The sequence below is a fragment of the Tasmannia lanceolata genome, unplaced genomic scaffold (assembly GCF_043159265.1).
Source record: "Tasmannia lanceolata isolate RefF3 unplaced genomic scaffold, GAP_Taslan_0.1 ptg000020l, whole genome shotgun sequence".
NCBI lineage: Eukaryota > Viridiplantae > Streptophyta > Magnoliopsida > Canellales > Winteraceae > Tasmannia > Tasmannia lanceolata.
The window spans coordinates 1013965-1033861 of record NW_027518697.1 but is presented as its reverse complement, the minus strand read 5'-3'; the positions used below and the strand labels follow the sequence as shown (position 1 = coordinate 1033861).

Below are 19897 nucleotides of genomic sequence, written 5' to 3'. Positions count from 1 at the left end.
CCTCTGCTAAGTCTCTTAATTCCATGGTAAGCAGCCCTAACTTCGACTTCCGATGCATCACAAATACCAATTGGATAGGAGAATGTCCAAAGAGCATCACCACAATCGTCACGGCAAACACCTCCCACCCCGGCCGGTCCCGGATTGCCAAAACTAGCACCATCAAAATTCACTTTAATCATATCATGAGGAGGGGGCTCTCATCTTTGCACTATTTGAGCTCTTCTCTCCCTACTAAAACATACCTCCCTCCATCCTTCCCAGTATATATATTCCGTGAAACCAAACACTACTTACACTATTCTCCGAGGTAATTCTAGATAAATCAAAATGGTTGTCTCCTCCCTTTTGACTTCTTTTGACTTCATATTCCACTACTCTCCAAGCCACCCCGGGTAACCAAATGGAGCATTAGGGTTTTGATCAAAGCAATAGGATTTCCATTTGGTGTGGGACCAGAGGCTAAAAACATTCCATGCTGGATTGCATGAATGGTCCAGTCATCCACAATATTGCAACGCTTACCGTGGCTGAAGTTGGCAAGCTGGTTTGGGAACAGTGAGAGGTGTTTTTTTATATTTTGGTTAAACTTTTACCGGCCTCTTGCATGGAAAATCCAGTAAGTGGCATCTATTTTTTATTCAGGTTATATTTGTCCAATGGATTAAATTAATGATGAAAGAAAGATCGGGGAAGACCTGGAAGATATGTCAATGGATTAAATTAATGACGAAAGAAAGATCGGGGAAGACCTGGAAGATATATAAGATCAAGACAAAACAAAGAACATCAGAAAAACAAACAACAAACAACAGATCCCCACAACTGAAACAGGAGGCATTTTCTCCACCACTTTCCCATCTCTTTCTAATTGAACATCAGAAGCAGCTTCTCTTTGTATTTTCTTATCATTCTAGTGGAACCCAACAGAGAATCAATATGGATAGCTTCTATTCAAAAGCTTTCAATTGCCTCCTCTCCATATCATACATGCTTCTCTTCCTTACCGCCGTTAGCGCCGATCCTTTCAAATTCAATTGTACAGGCACAGGCGATGATTACACTAATCAAAGCATGTTTGAAACAAACCTCAATAACCTCCTTTCTTCTCTAACATCCAAAGCTGCTTTGGGATTCTACGGCAACGACACCAAGGGAGGAAACCCCAACCTCGTTTACGGCCTCTTCCTCTGCAAAGGAGACATCACCACAGATAAATGCCAGACATGCATCCAAACTGCAAGCAAGGACATCATTCTATATTGCCAAAACTCAAAACAAGCTATTTTATGGTATGAACCTTGCCAGTTACGCTACTCTGATAGGAACTTTTTCGGACTCATCGACACAAGTACTGGGTTCTACCTTTACAACAGTGAAAATACAAGTTCCCCAAGTACATCACTAGCTTTTATCTCTAATCTGACGAAAGAAGTTCAAACTCGGCCGTCAATATTTGGGACGAGTGCATCAAGGGTTCAGAGTTTTGGCCAGAGTATATATGGCCTTGCACAGTTTACCAAAGATCTTAGCAGTGATGACTGCGGGAAATGCTTGAATGAAGTGATCAATCAGATAGAGTCGTGTTGCTTATGGAGCAAAGGTTGGAGATATTTGTCTGCAAGTTGCAATATCAGGTACGAGGCATACTCTTTCTTTAATGGCTCAAAACCGTATCCCCATTATTTGGAGTACAACTGTCCACATGAAATTCAAGACTCCCAATTATTTATTACAAACCTGAATCAACTACTTTCAATTATAACCACAAAGGCTCCTCCCTGGGGTTTTAACGTTCTTTCTGTGGGGGAAAACCCAGACCTTGTTTACGGCCTTGTTCTCTGCAGAGGTGATGTTAGCTCTGATAATTGCCTGATTTGCCTCCAAATTGCAAGAGATGGAATTAAATATAATTGCCCCAATAGGGCAATGGTATTATATGGTTTGATGGGTGCTTGTTGCGCTACTCCAATCAAAGCTTCACGGGTGTCTTGGATAACACTATAAAAGGATTAGTCAGGACCAGCTTCGACAATATCTCTCGACCCGATAATGCAGACTTCAACCCACTAACTTTGTTTACAGAATTGCAAGAAAAGGCCCCAAATCGGACAACGATTTTTGCAGCAGACAGAGTTAGGATTAGCAAGTCTGAGATGAGATATGGTCTGGTGCAGTGCACAAGGGACCTCAGTGCTGATGACTGCCGAAAGTGCTTGAGAATTCTAACAACCAATCTCTCGAACTGCTGCGCCATGAGAACCTCATATCGTTATTATACAGCAAGTTGCACCATCAGGTATGATAACTTCCCGTTCTACAACACCTCTGCACCGCAGATTTTCCCTCCCCATCCAACATCTACACAAGGTGAGTCCTTTCTTCCTTTGTTCATCTTTCAACTTGGTACACTTTCTTTACAGTTCAAGAAAAAGCTTGTAGATTAGTGCACCTTTTATGAACCAATAAAATTTGAGCCCAAATACATGTCACGCTATGATTTGCGATGCATCCCATTCGGTAGTGGGACACAAAACACACAGACCGCACCTTATAGTAACATTGAGGTTTTATATGATGTGTGGACAATCAAAAAGTACGATACACCCAAACCATAGGATGATGCAAACCGTCCTTTGTTGGGTCACAACATAAATAGGTTGTGCCCCCAAAATCATCTCCATAGGAATAGGATGATCCTAACACTCCAATCTATAGAGGGGCTGCACATTATAGAAACTTCTATAGATATGAGGGTTATGATTATCCTATGCAAATGATTTTTGAGGCACAACCTATTTATGTTGTGGCCAAACAAATGGACGTTTTGAATCATCCTATGATGTGGCCCATACCGTACTTTTTGCAAAAATACAGATTTATACGGCCACACATCATATAAAATCTCAAGTAATATATGGCCCTCTGCTTGATACGTAGACCGGGGTCGTCTAATTATATTAATATTTGGCCATGTACAATCCTAAGTTGGCGTGTATGACTAAGGGACCACATGATAATACATTGGTGATAGGATCCTATTGATTTGATCACTAAAACCTGTAGAAACTAATATTAGCACGTCTCTTGTTATCATAGGGTTGTGAATACAATACAAAGTCACCTTAGAAAACACTACTAACCCTATGAAAACATTCCTACAACCTTTTGTTTCTATGAAAAGTTTTAGAAAACAATGAACTCCTTACTTGAGATCATCTTGTGGTAGAATGAGAGATCTCTAATAACATGGCATGCAAGAAATACAAAGAAAAAAAACATAAGAGTTGTGTGATTCAATAGTGTGTCTACGGGAGAATAGACTTTCACTATTTTGATATTAGGAGTGCAAACTCTCCTACCTTTTCTCTCAGCTAAGTCAAAACTCTATTACCTGTAATTCTAATATGCAACTTATACATACTGATGCTACTATATCAAGAATAACTAAAATACCCCTAGTACAATCCTAATGTTAAAATTTTCTTCCAGGCACTACACTGGAAACTCCAGCAGGGCGGTGTCCTCTGCATCTTCAGCGAGCCAATCTCTTAGGGTTGACCATCATCTACGTAGTCCACATTTGCCTGTCAGCACCATGAATCACTGCTAGAATACAAGACATCTACACAACACCTACGTAGCTTAATAATACTTCAATTTCCAACCACACGTACACAAATATGGCTTATGTACATAGTCTAACTAGTTAAATTAATTTTACATATTAATGGACCGAGACTCTGCATTTTAACTCAAAATTAAAAATATTTACTTCTAAATGCAGGTAATGAAACGAAACCATCGAGAGCTGTAATCTACTCCAGTGTAGCGGCAGCATTTGTTGGGGCTATGTTGTTAACTTATTGCGTCTACTATCTATGCCAGAGGAGACCACACAGAGAAAGAGAAGGTAAACCCCTGTCTTCCTTTTCAGCCATTAGTGATGCTGCTAAGACGTTGAGTAAATTCCTTCGTTGCTCATCCAGGTACATCAGAAAGTAACCATGGAGTTAAATTCCAAAATTTTGGCCCTTCGACTAGCACTAACTTCTTAGAGGTAAATGGATTTGGAGAAAATGATGACGAATCTCAAGAACTGCCATTGATCGATTTCAGTATTATACAACAAGCTACCAATAACTTCTCAGATGACTATAAGCTGGGACAAGGTGGATTTGGCCCTGTTTATAAGGTAATCAGATTTTCTAGCGTGGGTCCGTTAAATATACCCTTGCAAAAGTAGGCCTAATTTTGTATGAAAAATCTGTCAGGGTATTCTACCGGATGGGAATGAAGTAGCAGTGAAAAGACTGTCGAGAGGTTCGGAGCAAGGTATGGGGGAGTTCAACAATGAGGTTAAATTAATTGCAAAACTCCAACACAGGAATCTAGTGAGGCTCTTGGGTTGCTGCATGGAAACAGAAGAAATGATTCTCGTCTATGAATACATGCCCAACACCAGCCTTGATGGTTTCCTCTATGGTTAGTGAAAGTATTTACATGGACAATACTGCCTATTAAAATATTTCAAGTTTATAACAATCCAATGTCTCTAAGACAGAATTCCTTCACATGACAATACATGTTATTTATTTATTTTATTTTTGATCAAGATGGACCGTTTGAGAGAGAGAGAAAAAATATCACAAAAGTTTGAATTCTAACTTTTTTCAATAAATTATTGGTAATTAGATGCAGTTACAACATATGAGACCCTATAAGCATAACCTAACAAAGTTTGTTTTTTTATCATCCTAGATCAAAGGAAGCGAGCACAACTAGACTGGACAAAACGTCTTCACATTATAGTCGGAATTTCACGGGGCCTTCTCTATCTTCATGAGGATTCTCGACTCAGAATCATTCACAGAGATTTGAAAGCTAGCAATATCTTGTTGGACCATGAGATGAATCCAAAAATATCTGATTTTGGAATGGCCAGGGTTTTCAGAGGAAACCAATTAAGTCCAGATAATACCTTAAGAGTCGTTGGAACAATGTAAGTGCGTTATTATTATGCGTAGAAATAAAAGCAATAAGATTATATTCAACAATGATAAATACATATTGGGCTATAGAGAAAACTGCAATTGGACATCAATCTTTTCTCGTGAAGGTTTCTTTTTTTTTCCTTTTGAACAAAAGAAAATCTACTTAAATGAAAATTTGTCTTGCCAAAAATTATTTGAATGTCTCTTATATGCAAATGGTTTTGGCATAAATATGATTATTTGCAAATAATGATTGTAATGGTTTCAGGAATGATCTAGTTAACTGCTTTCCAAAGAGGCCCTTAGTTTCTATTTCTGGCGCTTCTAATCTTCCTTCTTCTTTTTTTGAATTCAAACAGTGGATATATGGCTCCAGAATATGCTATGGAGGGCTTATTTTCTGTGAAGTCCGATGTTTTCAGCTTCGGAGTTCTCTTGCTAGAGATAGTAAGCGGGAAAAGGAATAGTCGTTTGTTTCTCACACAATATCGTCAAAGGCTTATTATTGTACTGCTATCTTTGTATTATCTTTGTTCCTTCAGGACCACCTCGGTCCTTCAGGACCACCTCGGTTCTGTTTTTACATATATATATATATATATATTCTGTTGCCCTTTTCAAAAAAAATATCGTCAAAGGCTTCTTGTATACGTATGTTCTCTCTTAAATTATGTTTTATGCACTATTTTTTTATTTAAAGAATATGGGTCTAAAACATTTCGTTCCAATTTTACATAATTAGGCATGGAGGCTTTGGAGTGAAGGCAAAAGCTTGGAGTTGATTGATCCATTGCTGATGGAATCATGTTCAACAAGTGAAGTGATAAGATGCATCCATATTAGCTTGTTATGTGTCCAGGAAAATGCTGCAGATAGACCCACCATGTCATTTGTTGTTCTCATGTTAGGAAGTGAATCCATTTCACTTCCACAACCTGCAAAACCTCCAAATTTCACTCCAGGGAGAGTCCTCCTCCTATCGGATCAATCTTTGACAGGTGGTAGCACTTATTCTTTCAACGAGCTAACTATCTCTGATTTCGGACCTCGATAAGTATTTGGGTAGATGGGCCCTACCATGCTTTTTCTTTTTAGTAAAAGATAACTATATTATTATACACGAGAGATTACACGTGCACGTTAGTGGGCAAAGATTTCCCAACATACAAGGAATCCCGTAAGGCTCCTGATTTGGCCAATCTTTCTGAAAGATCCGTAAGGCTCCTGATTTGGCCAATCAATCTGAAAGATCGTTGGCAGTTCTAGGAATATGGACAAAAGAAATAAATCCATCTTCATGCAATGTAGAAATTTCATCCAAAAACCTAGCTAGTCTCCAAGGACCTACACTCTTATCTTGAATCCTAGAAATAACATTAGACGAATCGTTTTCCACCTCTATTTTACCTTCCATGTGTTCCCTAAATATGCGCATGCCAAGGTGGATAACCCGAACCTCGGCCTCCGTGGAATCTGTTAAACCAATCGGACCTGAAAACACAAGAAGGATGATGCCATTGTTATCTCTGAACACGCCTCCATTTCCTGCTTTGCCGGGGTTGCCAAGGGAGCAAACATCGACATTGAGTTTAAGAGTATTGGGGGAAGGAGGTTTCCAAAATGCTGATGTCTTTTTCTTTGAAACGGTGCCTGATGAGATCGTCTTCCAATTCCTAATAATGAACTTAACGGAGTAACCCCAAAAATCTCGATGATGACTAGCCCACATAGCTAGCCACATTGTATTTGATCTTCCAAGCTAGAAGGTAGAAGGAAGAACATTTATCCTAAAAATTTCGAGCATTTCTTTCAAGCCAAATCTCCCAAATGACTTGCGAAAGGGATGAGGGCCCCATAGAATCTTTCCCATTGAGCCTAAACCAACAATGTTCCACCCCATCATGACATTTTTGGTTGAATATGAGGCCTACCATGCTAGTTGTAATTAATATAATTGATGAATGTCAAAGTAGAAAAATGAAAAACAAACTCAAAAAAAAAAAAAAAAACCTTTTCATTTATGTACTTTTGTTCTCACTACAACAAAACAGGGATTTCCCTACGGCAAAATCCGTAGGGACAACTACCCAAATCTGTAGGGAAAGGCTTTTACCTACGGAATTCTTGGTGCGCAGCTTCTGTAGCCTTATCAGGGGTAGGGAAAGACTTTTGCCTACGGATGTCATAATCCGTAGGGCTATAGAACTGTTGCCTACGGATTACTCCGTAGGGACTAACGTAGATTTGTCCCTACGGGCGTTAATGACCACAGTAGGGAAATGCCCTATTTTCCCTACATATTTGTCCGTAGGGATAATACACTTTTTCTGTAGGGAAATTCCATTTTTCGGTAGGGAAAATCAAATTTTTAGTAAGGTTAATCCAATTTTCCCGTAGGGAAAAAATATATATCCCTACAGAATTCCAAACAAACTCCGTAGGGATATGCCAATTTATTCCATAGGGAAATCTACATTTGCCTACTGTATTTAATATGAAATCCGTAGGGATAAGCCAACTTTCCCTACAGAAGTTTCAAATAATCTCTTTTGGAAATAAGCTTTTCCCTACTGTTATTATTTTAAATTCGATAGGGATAGACTTGTCCCTACGGAGTTTCACAACAATCCGTAGGGAAAATGTGCTTATCCATACAGAATGTCATAAAAACTGTAGGGATATTCTTTTTTCTAAAGTGCATCAATATAATTCCACCTGTGATCTGTTATACCTGTACTTTTATATTCCACACACAATAGATTACATCAAAATTGCATATAATCATCCACAACATTATACACAATTATAAAAAGTTCACTGCTTTAATTGATGATCTTTAAAACCACAATTTTCAATGTCGTTGAAATTATCTTCCACATTGTTCAAAATACAAAACTACAAAATAGCAAATGTCTTCGAATTGCTCCCTCAACTAGCTAGACTTGACAAAATTAAACATTGTTTGAAATTCATCAACTACAAAATAACATCAACGTCATCCTCTCCTCGAACTCCATCTTCATTTTCCATTCAACAATTTAACCTACAAACATAAAACATATAAATTAATATATATAAAAATTAATGATTCAAAAAAAAAAAAACTAGCAATTAGCAGTTTGCAGGACACCAATGTCCACAGTATGATCCACTACAGTTGATGTTTCTATATATCTGTGCTCTATAGATGCTGAATTGTCAATTAGCATTTTGGAATTGTCCTATCTTGCTGCAGGGACACTTTTAGTGTTGCTAGAGCACATATTACAAGATTTAGCAGAAAATAGTTCCAACTCTAAATGGAATTTTCAATTAGCTAGCCCACTAAAATGATCTCAATAGGCTGTTTTCATGGGAAGTCTTCTTCATTGCCTTGTAGAGGATGCTAGCTAGTGAATCCATATATCAACTACAGAGAATGACAAAAATCAAGGACAATCAAATAACATTGTAACTACAAGCTATAAGTTGTTAACTCTAGTATTTAACCTAAAGACAAAACATATAAACATATAAATATATATAAATTAATTGTACACTTACATATGCACGAGGCCAAGCAACGTTACTTCCTAAGGCATCCGCGATGACTTGCATCTTTCCAGTTGGTCTTGGCAACTTCGCTTCTCGAGATATGCCTCCATTAATAGTTACTACACACCATCCCTCTCCCAATTTTTTTCCTCCTATAATTAAGGTGGGATCTTCATTTTTAAAGAACCCTTTTGCCACAAATTTGCCTTCACTATTCTTCAACTTACATGGAATGCATTCATGAGTCTGAAAATAATTAAGTTGCAAATTTGGTGGTCAAATAGATATGAACATCAGTCATCCAACCTTAGAAACTATCATGTACTCACTAAAAAAATGTAAATACCTTGTTATTACGAGCCTTAGCCCGAGGTGAAGCACGAGTGACCTGACCAACAACTGGAGCGGTACGAGGAGCTTTAGAAAAAGGAATGGTAGGAACATCAATAGGAGTATTAGTAGGAGCAATAGGAGGAAGACTAGTGGGAAGAGCCAGTGGATTTGTATGAGGAGCAACAGGAGGAACTATAGATTGGGCAACATGAGCATCGGGTTGATCAACACGACTTGCAACCGAAGAGTGCACTTGATTCGGCAAATCAACGTTGCGTCCGATAATGGCCTGCCATTAATTAATAAAAATGAATCATACATGGATGTATTCATAAACAAAAAAATTGGTGATAAATCGTACATGTATAGGTAAAATTCATTGAATTTGTAAATAAATCACATTGATCACAAGTTCTGAACCCCGAGATCCCATATAAAAGTAGCAATTAAGAAAAATCAAGAATCTAGTACAGAGAGAGAGAGAGAGAGAGACAAAGAGACAGAGAGAGAGAGAGAGATTAAGGTTATGTTCTTACATTTTGAATGAGTATCTCTTTCACTTGCCTCAGCTCCTCTTCCAAATTGGCTACTTTATTTTGTAATATTACCTCGTTTTTGGACTTAGTCGTTTCACGATGGGATTTTTTGCCCCATAGAGTTGATGGGGTTGGCCCTTTCCCTAAACATCGCACACGACCATGTGTATCTGGACCCATAGCTTGGGAGAGGATGTCGCCATTGCAAGCCGTGCTACCCTGAGAGATATCCATAGGTTGTGTTCCTTGAAGCTCACGTATCTTTTTCTACATTAACAATCCAAATAATATGTGAAGAGCATATTATCAAAAAGGGAAGAAATAAAGTTAACCAACTTTTAAGTGTAAAAATAATGCCAATATGCAAATATTTTTAGTGTACAAATTTATGATATCAATAAACTAATTAAGAAATTGGGGAGCACATTATAAACATACTACAACATCTTCAGACGAATCAGTCACGAGTTTCCCATCTTTGCTTGTACGTGTCTTGATCCATAATTCATCTCGTGGTAATGTGGTTTTTGTCGTCTCCTCCTATCAACATCATAAAAGAGCAAAGAATATTTATTAATTAAGATAAAACAAATTCAACAAACTTTACATCAAATAAAAAAGTTACCTCTTCCTCGATTATAATAGCGAATGCCTTGGAACCTGCGGTGTGTGGTATCCAAGAGGAATTGCGATTTGCAATATTTGCGGTGCTTTTTGTCTGCAATATTGAGTTCATAAAATAATTTGTTGAGAAGATCACCCTTCCAAGAATAGTTTACTAATTGAGAAGTAAATAAATACCTGAAAGTCATCTGTTTTCCAATAGTTCCACAAAGCGATATATTGAGACTCGACAATACCATCGAGTTTAGGTGGAAAAATAACTTCCTCACTGCTTTTATCGAAGTACTTTTTCCTTAGTGTGTATTTGAAGTACTTCCATTTCTCATTTAACTGGATCATCACCCAGTCTTTTCCATCTATAGGTACATCAAACTTCTCCTGCATATATATGTTTAAATTAAAAGTAGTTACATTGTAGTTAAAACATATGATAAAATAATATATTAACCACACAAAGATAATAAGCTCTTTTTCCTAATATATACCAGCAGTGTACTCCAAGCATCCTCCCTATTTGATTCGGGCATATTCTTCCACGAAAACACATTGATTGGTAGTATAGAACCAATCTTAGCAATTACACCCAGAAACTTACCACATTTGCATGCATTTTTACCAACCACTTGTTTGAATTTGTTTAGGTTGACAGGTAAGCGACCTTCCATCTTATATAGGTGATCCAATTTTGTACGTCCCCTAGGATTCTTTTTCTTTTTGTTTGATGAGGTCCCCTCCTCTTGGGCTTGGGATGCATGTTGATGTACGTCCATTGAATCGTGGGGTGAAAGAGGTTGGGTGACCCCCTCTTCTCGAGCTTGCGACATATTTAATTCCCTTGCTCTTTTCACGGTCTGTCATATTAAGTTAATGTTAAATGCATAGCAAAAAAACAAAAGGATGCGAAGGAATTTAAATTAAATATACATCCCAAATTCCCAAATGCTTATTTCTTCTTTCATGGTAAGACTAAGACCCAATTCAGCAAACATGGAATTGACTGGAATAAAATAAAAGAATAATATAGCACTGATGAGAGCACATATACCTTTTCCCCATGGAAGCAAGAAAACTGCTACAAGCCTACAATATACACATGTGATTTGGCCTAACTTTATTAGCATTAAAGCTTTATGAATGCAAAAATGAGGTATCTTCATTACAAAAAAAAGATACAAAGAAAATTAGAAGCATATAAATGCAAAAATGAAGTATCTTCATTACAAAAAAAGATATAATCATAGTGATAGTGTATGTCCCATTCTTCACTCCGACGTTTCCCAAATATCTATAAGATTATCAGTACAAGGCGCATCGCTCTCATCTACAGGCTCAAAATCATCTCTATAGTCTTCCTCTGGTGTATCAAAGAAGTCTCTAGGCGTCGTCTTCCTAACCACATGCCAATGTTTATCTGTGGGATCTTCTACATAGAAGACTTGCTCTACTTGAGACGCTAACACGAAAGGATCATCTTTGCGACAATGGTTTAGGTTCACAAGTGTGAATCCTAAGGGATCCTTCTTGATCCCTCTATCAGCATGATAGTCAGCCCATTCGCATTTGAATAGCAGCGCCTTCCTGCTTCCATAATAGTCCAATTCAATAATCTCGGTCAAAACACCGTAGTAACTCTTGTCTTCATGAATGGGGTTTTTATCTTTTCTACTTGCATAGCTTGGGGTTTTCGCAACCACGACTACGCCGCTATTTTGCGTCTTCCTTTTCCTCTCGAGCGCCTTTGTATGAAAACGAAAACCATTTATGAGACAGCCACTGTACTTCTTTACCCTTTGTGATGGCCCACGTGCCACCCACCGAAGATTTTCTGACACTGGATCATTTCCCTCATCCCGTAACTTCCGAACTTATTTAACATAAGATTTCAAGTTGATAAGAATTAATGAGGTGCACAAAGCATTTGACTGCAATGGGAGTGTTATATTATTTACTCACGTAGCCTTTAAGCCATTCTGGGAATTCTGCATTGTGAATGCGTTCTATGTCCCAATGTTGATCACGAGGATGTTGATCCCGAATGGCATCAAGATGTGCACTACAAATGAATTGCAAGGGCGTTTAAGCTTCAAAGGTGATATAATATGTATTGCAACATAAATTAGTTTCTTAAGCTAAAAAAATAACTCACAGACGGTATTCATCGATTTCATTGCAGTTGTTTAACACATATCTATGTGCTAGTATCAATGTGGCTTCATCGAGATCATCAATGACAGGACCACCAAACAAACGACCCGTGTGTTTAAACACACCCCACACTTCTTCTTCGAGAGCATGTGCCCTATTATCGTCATTCCTCAATGGTCGGTTAAAACGTGTCTCAACACTCTGCAAATACCTTGAGCAAAAGGTGAGGCATTCGTTAGCTAGGTACCCTTCCGCAATAGATCCCTCGGGACGACTTCTATTGCGCACATATGACTTTAATGTGAAGAGGTACCTGTGAAGACACATTATATTCTTATGTCTGCATTAGTAGATTGAACAGTACAATTACAACAATAACTAATTTGAATGTTAAGTATTTACCTCTCAATGGGGTACATCCAACGATAGTGTATGGGGCCAGCTATTTTCGCTTCGTATGCTAAATGTATGGGCAGGTGCACCATAATATCAAAAAAGCCAGGTGGAAATATAGTCTCGAGACAACAAAGCGTCACGGCAATCTGAGACGTTAGCCTCTCAAACTGTTCTCCCGTGCCAACTTTAGAACATAAATCCCTAAAGAAATTACATAAATCAATAAGGACCGAACTGACTTTCTTGGATAACGTTGTCCGTATAGCTAACGGGAGTAATTGTTGCATCAAGACATGAAAATCGTGGCTCTTTAATCCTGAAATCTTCAATGACTCAAGATTCACACATCTTGAAATATTTGCAGCATACCCATCTGGAACCTTCACTCGCTTTAACACTTGGCAGAAAACTTTCTTTTGTTTCCTAGTCATCACGAAGCTATCTCTTGGCCTTAGATGCATCTTTTCTAGGTCGAGGCGAGCTTCTTCGGTATCCTTTGTTTTTCCTGTAATATTCAATAATGTACCAACCACTTTGTCACCGACATTCCTCTCAATATGCATTACATCGAGATTGTGAGGCAAAAGAAGAGTTTTCCAATATGGTAACTCAAAGAAGATACTTTTTTTCTTCCACGGTGAATTTTTCTTCACCCATTTCTTTGTCCCAAGTAAATTTTTAAACTTAGGTAATTTTTTCTTCTTCGGTGAATTTTCATTCCCTAGCGAACCTTTCTTCTTTGGTAATTTTTTCTTCCTCGGTGATTTCTCTTGTCTCTTCCTCTTCTGACCCTTCCCTAATGTGAATGTTAAGCCCTGTAGCTGCTTCAACACATCAGACCCATACAGTCTTCTAGGGGGAGATTCCCATTCTTGTTTACCATTGAACTGAATTCTGTTAGATCGAAATTTATGATCTTCCGGAAGAAATCGTCGGTGGCCCATGTAGCAAAACTTCTTCCCATGAGCTAACCACTGAGAACGCGTGTCAACATTGCAACAAGGACAAGCCTTTTCCCCTTTAGTGCTCCAGCCTGACAACATAGCATATGCGGGAAAATCACTAATAGTCCATAAAAGTGCTGCACGCATTCTAAAGGTTTCCTTTCGTGAGTGGTCATAAGTATCTACTCCATCCACCCAAAGTTCCTTAAGCTCCTCAATCAATGGTTGCAAGTACACATCAATTGCATTACCAGGTGAATGTGGGCCAGGGATGAGCAAAGACATCATCATATAAGGTTGCTTCATACACATCCATGGCGGCAAATTGTATGGAATAAGAATGACGGGCCATGTGCTATGTGTAATGTTCATGCTCCGGAATGGATTAAACCCATCGCTTGCTAAGCCAAGACGAACATTGCGAGGCTCCAAACTAAAACCTTCGTGTTGAACGTCAAAATCTTGCCATGCAGGGGAATCGGCAGGATGTCGTAATACACTGTCATCCTTCCTTCCCTCGTGATGCCATCTCATGTAAGAGGATGTTTTTGATGACATGAATAGCATTTGAAGCCTACCTTTCAAAGGGAAATGGCGAAGAACTTTTGCAGGAATTTTTTTATCTTTCTTGCATGAGTTTGTTCCCTCATTAACTGTGTTGTTCTCAGTCGTTTTCCATCTTGAGGTACCACATTTGGAACATGAGCTAAGATTGGTAGTCTCCCTCCAATATAACATACAGTCATTCGGACATGCATCAATCATGTCGTAATGGAGTCCTAACTCCCGAATGATTTTCTTCGTTTCATACATGTTCTTCGGCAACAATACACCCTCAGGAAAAGCACGCTTTAACAGCTCAAGTAGCATGTTGAATGATTTATTAGTCCATCCACATAGGCATTTTATGTGAAACAACTCAACTATAAAAGATAATTTCGTAAACATCTTACAACCAGGGTACAACTCTTGTTCAGCATCCCTTAACAAATTGTAAAATGAATGAGCTGCTTCATCAGCACCCCCCTCCCCTCCATCTTCATTTGTTGGATCAATCCCTTGCACAGCTTCCTGCATATCGTTCAGCATCTCATGCATGTCATCATTCACTTCCTCTTCCACACCCATGCTATTCGGGTTAATAGAGGTATAATGTGATGACTGTTCTCCATGATAAACCCAACAAGTATAATTCTTCATCATTCCATCGCTTATCAAATGCACCTTCGCCTCTTTAGCATTCACCCAGCACGTGCATGCACATTTCTCACATGGGCACAAGATCTTTCCATCAAAACACTTATTCTTGAAAGCGTATTCGAGAAAATCTTTTAGCCCCTGTACGTATTCGGCTGAATTCCTACACAATCCAGTAACTCTTACATTAACTATTAAAATTATACCGATTAAAATTGAACGAGATTTGGAAATTTTACTAGGCCTATGATTCGTGTTATACCTTTGTTTATTCAACCAGCTCTTGTCCATTTCCTATACCTTCTAATGGTCCTGAAATCTGTTCATGAATTAAATAACTATGATCATAAATTGAGACATAAATAACTTTGACTATTTATTCTAAGATTTTTGTTCAAGATTTTTGTTCCCCAAAGATGATGATATGCTTCTCGACTATTTGAATGAAGATGGACAATCTATTGAACCCACATGGGAACAAGGGGGTAAACTTGTAGCCTAGTGGTTGAGGATTTGTATCTCAACCATGAGTTTAGAGGTTGGAAACCCAGCTTACCTATTAAAAAAAAGATTCTTTGGGAACTGTAATTAAGTTTGATAACTGTTAAAATAATAAAGGGTTTTGTTAAGAATGCCCTACGGTGCTTTGGAAAAGAAATTTTACACATCTTTTTGATAGAAAATTCAAAAAAAACATTTGTAAAAGTGTCAAACAACGTGAAAAATGATTGCAAAATTTCTTTTCCAAAGCACCTAAAAGAGTGCCCTCTCATTAACAAAACCCAATAATAAAAGACAAGATAAGTTAATGCAATTATAAAAACATGGCAGTGCGAATATCAGTAGCCTTCTTTGAATGGGGCTATCAATGAAGTTAGTGAAAAAGAGAAAAAAGATTGGGGTTTTTTATTGATTTATATTTCCATTTTTTTCTTGGGAAATGATAAATTCGCACCCCCTTAGGATAATTCAAACCCTTGGGACCTGAAAAAGCGTTAAAGTCTTCCACATACCCTCCTTTACAATCTGGAACTGGTTGGAGCTCCTACATTCCGAATTACAACCCATGAGATATTGTTGCAAATTTGAAAAGGTTGTTAAATGGCGAGCCAGTGCAGCCCATGTATCCATGGTACAAAGGATTCAAGGTCACCCTCCCTTATCCTCGACTAATTTCTTCAGTAATGTTAAACAGTAGAATGTTTTGACACAAATCAGGGAACAATTGAGAAATCGACAACAAAGGAATCTTACACCATCACTGGGATCATTGAGGAAGTTGACGAGACAACATTGAGGATTACAGAACTGCCAATCCGTAGATGGATACAGGATTACAAGGAATTCTTGGAATCTTTCTGTGTCAGGGAATTTAGGAGATGTTTCTCAATCAGTTATTTTAGGAGATCCCGAACTTTCAAAGTCAAAACTTGTTATGGAGTAACCCAATTTAGCTAGCATAAAATTGGAACATTCCTATCCAAGTTTAACACATTTAGGTTCTTTGTAGGCAATACTTGCTAGTACTTTCGCTAGAAAAGATTATGAAAAGGCAATGGCTACCGTATCACGAGTTCTGCAGGTATAGTGCTTTTCAAACAGAAATAGTTCTACACAATCTCTGTCTCTCTGTTTTATTATTTAGGTAATTATTTTCTGTGTTAATTATTCGCAATTGATCAGAAATTTTTTGTCCTTATATTTTCTGAAAATACTAAGTATGTTCTATTTTGCAGTTGAGTGTGGTTCTGGGACTGTTCCTCACTGTTGGGATTTGGATTGGCTTGCAATTTGGATGGAGAGTATTTACAAAGGATCTCAATGTGGTGAAACTGATTCATATAGGAATCACGGTATTTCTTCACTCTTTTTGAAACCTAGAAGTGCCAACGGATGTGCCTACGGTTGCTATATATGAGTGCCATAAGAAGTAAACCGAAAGAGTCGGCCATCACGGAGCAAATCAAAATTATGATGATTGTGAGACAACTTGTCGAGAAACAAATGTTTTCAAACACAAGGAGCAATAGAAAAAAAGTTTTGATAAGAAAAAACCTATATCAGTTAGAAAATTGCAAGCCTTGTCTACAGGTAGCAGTAACCATTCAATTGATGTAACTAGCAAATGAATAATATTAGATAGAGAGGAATCTACTAGTCAAAGATTGCAAGCTTTATGAATAATCCTCCAAGTCCAACACCAAATATTTGTTCAAGACCTTATGAAGAAGAAGAAGACAAAAAGGAACTTACTCGCCCAACTTTGCTTCAGTCCCTCAATATTCAGGCAAAAGAACAGAGTCTCCTTCTTTGAAAGCAACAAGAATAAGATTTCCACCTCTATCACGAGCACCGGGACCCACCGCTACAATTTTTCTAGAGTTTAACTGAATCGAGCACAGGAAAAAAATCTATACAAGCCTTTCATTGTCCCAGGTTGAACACAGAAATCAAAATATCAGAGTTTCAAGTCAACCATCAGTTCTTGAATATATTCAAAATCTCAAAATAATCAAGCTGAACCTCAACACAGTCAAGAGTAACCCATTACGAGTGCCATGTTTTCTAACATAAGTGTGTCTTGTGGGGGTTTTAAGTGAGTTTTTATTCTATAAAGCAAGTTTTCCACTACTTAAAAAAAAAAATCAGCAAGTTTTCATTCGAATCAGCAATGTCAGGCATAGAAATAAGAAAGTTACCTTTCAGAAACCCTCGAATCCTTCTTCTCTTCTAGATGATTTCGCACATCAAAGTTCGCCTTTTTAATGAGAGGGAAATTAGATCCCTTCCTCTTTTCTTCTTCTTTCAAACCCTAAAAGTGCCTCTGCTGTTTTGCTCTTCTCTAAACCGTAAGAAAATTAGAGAACACCTTTCTTCTTTTGGATGGAAGGAATGGAGGTGGAAATGGATGGCTAAGATGGGGGTGGTGATCAAGAGGGTCTATTTATAAACCCTAAGAAAACAGATGAGGGAGAGAGGATGGGTGGAAATGGATGGCTGATTTTACACTTCAAACTCTCTTTTTCTTCCTCTTCTCCTTCTCCCTTCTTCTCCCACAAAACCAAGCCAGAAGAAGCTACTTATGGGTTGGGATTAGGGTTTCCTTGCCAAAACCAGAAGAGGCTACTTGTGGGTTAGGGTTACGGGTTGTGACGGGAGAGAGGGAAAGATAAAAAATCGATAACTTCAAGGCTAGGGCGTGTTTACCCTCTTGGGGGTAATTTTGCCATTTTTAAAAATAAACAGGGGCGTTACTGGAAAATGAGTTCGGAATTTGTGTTTTCCGCCTTCCCGAGCGCGCCTCAAGTGAGAAAATCAGTAGGGATATAAATAAAATTAATCCCTACGGTATGCTTGGATTATCCGTCGGTAAAAGACCAATTCTGCCTACGGTAAAGTACTAATTTCAGTAGGGAAACAAACCGTAGGCGTATATATCGAGATTTCCCTACGGAATACTACAAATTCCGTAGTTAAAAGTTCTACACCTACCGCTAAATAAGTAGCCGTAGGGATACTATTATATTCCCTACAGAATTTAAATCCGTAGGGAAAGACTGAACTTTTCCCTACTGAATAATAACGGGTCGGTAGGGAAAGTACAGTTTTGTTGTAGTGTCTATTGTATACATGGTTGTAGTTTAGGATGTTGTTTAGATAAGAATTGAGCCCTCCACACCCTGATTTTGCAAGCGCTTTAGGTTTGCACCAGCCTAGTTGAGAAGGAGCTACTCTGATTTCCATAATTTAATTTACAAACTTAATAAGAGCACTTACATAGCTTTTTATCACCCCCACGTCATCTATAAGTCAAGTTTTTTTTGAGTGAAAATGAATTATATTATAATGAAAAGAGAACCGGGTGATTTGCCCAAGATGATGAACCTACAACCAAAAAATAGAAAAGAAAAACAAAGTATACAAGACAACACATATCAAGGAAGGAGGAAATCAGACATTTCCAATGCCACCCTAAAGGCTCCCTTTACTCACTAGCCAATCTGCCTCACTGGTCGTTAATCTTCTTACGTGATGGAAAGATATGGAGGATCCCTCTACACGATCCAAAATCTCATCAACCCATTTTTGTAAACTGCTAAGGAAGAAGGAGACTTCCCTTCAACCGATTTATGAGATTAAGGGAATCCCCTCCCACTATAACTTAACTTGATCAAGGATATTATGATCAATCAACTTGATTCCTTGATAAAGACTCTTATCTCCACCTCAATCCAAATCGGGATTGTGAACACCCAACTTGTTTTGCCTCCATGATCACGAAGAAGACCACCTACTCCTGCCGCCCTGGATTTTCCAAACTAGAACCTTCTTAGGTCGGGCTCAACCCGAACCCAACAGATTCAACCCGATTTTGGCTCAGGTTGGGTTGTCATTTCCTCAGGTTGGGTTGGGAAAACCAACCCAGTTTAATTTTGTGTTGGGTTATGGTTGAGGCCTTGGCAAGCCGACCTGGCCCGAACCTGACCTCCGTCCTCTAATTTTATCTTGATGTTCATTGGGTTATATTTTTTTCTTGTATGTTTTGGTTGGTCTAGGTGAACACAAACCCAACCTGACCCAATTTAGAGAAAAATAGGTTAGATGGGTTAGGTTAGAGTTGAGAGATTTAGAGGCGGGTTGGGTCGGGTTAGGGATAAGGGAATGCTATCTCGGGTTGGGTTAGGGTTGGCCTCAACCCGATCCAACCTGACCCGGGTCCCATGACTGAAAAACGATTGGCCTCTGCTCCCTCTGTTCTGTTACAACACTCACACCTCATAGACTAGTAAGAGTCCTTTTATATGCTGTGGGGCATGCTAGTATAGCTCTTCACCTAATTCCTGCACTTAATCTTCAAAGTACTGCATACATCATTATGAATGCATCATCATTATATAAACATAGGCTGTTGCCACTATAGAAGACAACGTGAATAAAGAAATGAAAATTTCACTAAGCCAACACAACTCAAAGAAACAAATATCACAAACTAGATAATAGCAAAATGTTCTGATTGCCTTGAATTTATTAAAGGCACATAACGGTTTTGACTAGGACTCTTTTATTAAGAGTCCAACAGCTAGTGGGTTTTGCAAACCGGGTATCCTATTCACATAGGGGAAACAATGAATCGGTTTTGAGTCATGCTTTAACGCAAAAACATTCACGTGTACGGCTGTGAGAGCAAGCACAC

General features: G+C 38.4%; 3 protein-coding genes across 4 annotated transcripts; 1 reads left to right on the top strand and 2 right to left on the bottom strand.

The window, feature by feature from the left end:
• The first annotated feature begins 726 nt into the window (after window positions 1–726).
• LOC143854773 (cysteine-rich receptor-like protein kinase 7) lies at window positions 727–6048 on the top strand. The gene is made up of 9 exons (XM_077364883.1): window positions 727–1942; window positions 2086–2370; window positions 3788–3913; window positions 3990–4195; window positions 4275–4485; window positions 4762–5002; window positions 5354–5491; window positions 5633–5645; window positions 5737–6048. Exons 1-9 carry the CDS (start codon window positions 727–729, stop codon window positions 6046–6048), a joined length of 2748 nt encoding a protein of 915 aa, XP_077220998.1.
• Window positions 6049–7915: 1867 nt separating this feature from the next.
• Window positions 7916–17111, bottom strand: LOC143854078 (uncharacterized). 2 transcript variants are annotated; one of them, XM_077363830.1, is made up of 9 exons: window positions 16957–17111; window positions 10507–10872; window positions 10199–10399; window positions 10023–10115; window positions 9836–9937; window positions 9398–9664; window positions 8875–9150; window positions 8538–8774; window positions 7916–8037 (listed from the first exon to the last, which is right to left on the bottom strand). In XM_077363830.1, the coding sequence occupies exons 2-9, from the start codon at window positions 10843–10845 to the stop codon at window positions 8014–8016; spliced, it is 1539 nt and encodes a 512-aa protein (XP_077219945.1). In that variant the 5' UTR covers window positions 10846–10872; window positions 16957–17111; the 3' UTR covers window positions 7916–8013. The 2 variants fall into 2 exon arrangements, with proteins under 2 accessions (XP_077219945.1, XP_077219946.1); XM_077363831.1 differs by lacking the exon at window positions 10507–10872.
• LOC143854771 (uncharacterized) lies at window positions 11284–15834 on the bottom strand. Its single transcript, XM_077364881.1, has 6 exons — window positions 15717–15834; window positions 15004–15022; window positions 12569–14866; window positions 12168–12479; window positions 11971–12074; window positions 11284–11885 (listed from the first exon to the last, which is right to left on the bottom strand). The coding sequence occupies exons 1-6, from the start codon at window positions 15832–15834 to the stop codon at window positions 11284–11286; spliced, it is 3453 nt and encodes a 1150-aa protein (XP_077220996.1).
• Window positions 17112–19897: the final 2786 nt, after the last annotated feature.

What these genes read in the sequence shown, in the direction of transcription:
- LOC143854773 (XM_077364883.1), top strand. Translation starts at nt 727, where the DNA reads ATGACGAAAGAAAGATCGGGGAAGACCTGGAAGATATATAAGATCAAG. An exon ending in GATTTGGCCCTGTTTATAAG is followed by an intron (nt 4,196 to 4,274) that starts GTAATCAGATTT and finishes AAAATCTGTCAG; the next exon opens with GGTATTCTACCGGATGGGAA. An exon ending in TTAAGAGTCGTTGGAACAAT is followed by an intron (nt 5,003 to 5,353) that starts GTAAGTGCGTTA and finishes GAATTCAAACAG; the next exon opens with TGGATATATGGCTCCAGAAT.
- LOC143854078 (XM_077363830.1), bottom strand. Translation starts at nt 10,845, where the DNA reads ATGTCGCAAGCTCGAGAAGAGGGGGTCACCCAACCTCTTTCACCCCAC. An exon ending in ATTCGTCTGAAGATGTTGTA is followed by an intron (nt 9,665 to 9,835) that starts GTATGTTTATAA and finishes TTGTTAATGTAG; the next exon opens with AAAAAGATACGTGAGCTTCA. An exon ending in CTAAGGCTCGTAATAACAAG is followed by an intron (nt 8,775 to 8,874) that starts GTATTTACATTT and finishes AATTATTTTCAG; the next exon opens with ACTCATGAATGCATTCCATG.
- LOC143854771 (XM_077364881.1), bottom strand. Translation starts at nt 15,834, where the DNA reads ATGGATACATGGGCTGCACTGGCTCGCCATTTAACAACCTTTTCAAAT. An exon ending in GAAATCGATGAATACCGTCT is followed by an intron (nt 12,075 to 12,167) that starts GTGAGTTATTTT and finishes ATTCATTTGTAG; the next exon opens with TGCACATCTTGATGCCATTC. An exon ending in ATGGCTTAAAGGCTACGTGA is followed by an intron (nt 11,886 to 11,970) that starts GTAAATAATATA and finishes ATGTTAAATAAG; the next exon opens with TTCGGAAGTTACGGGATGAG.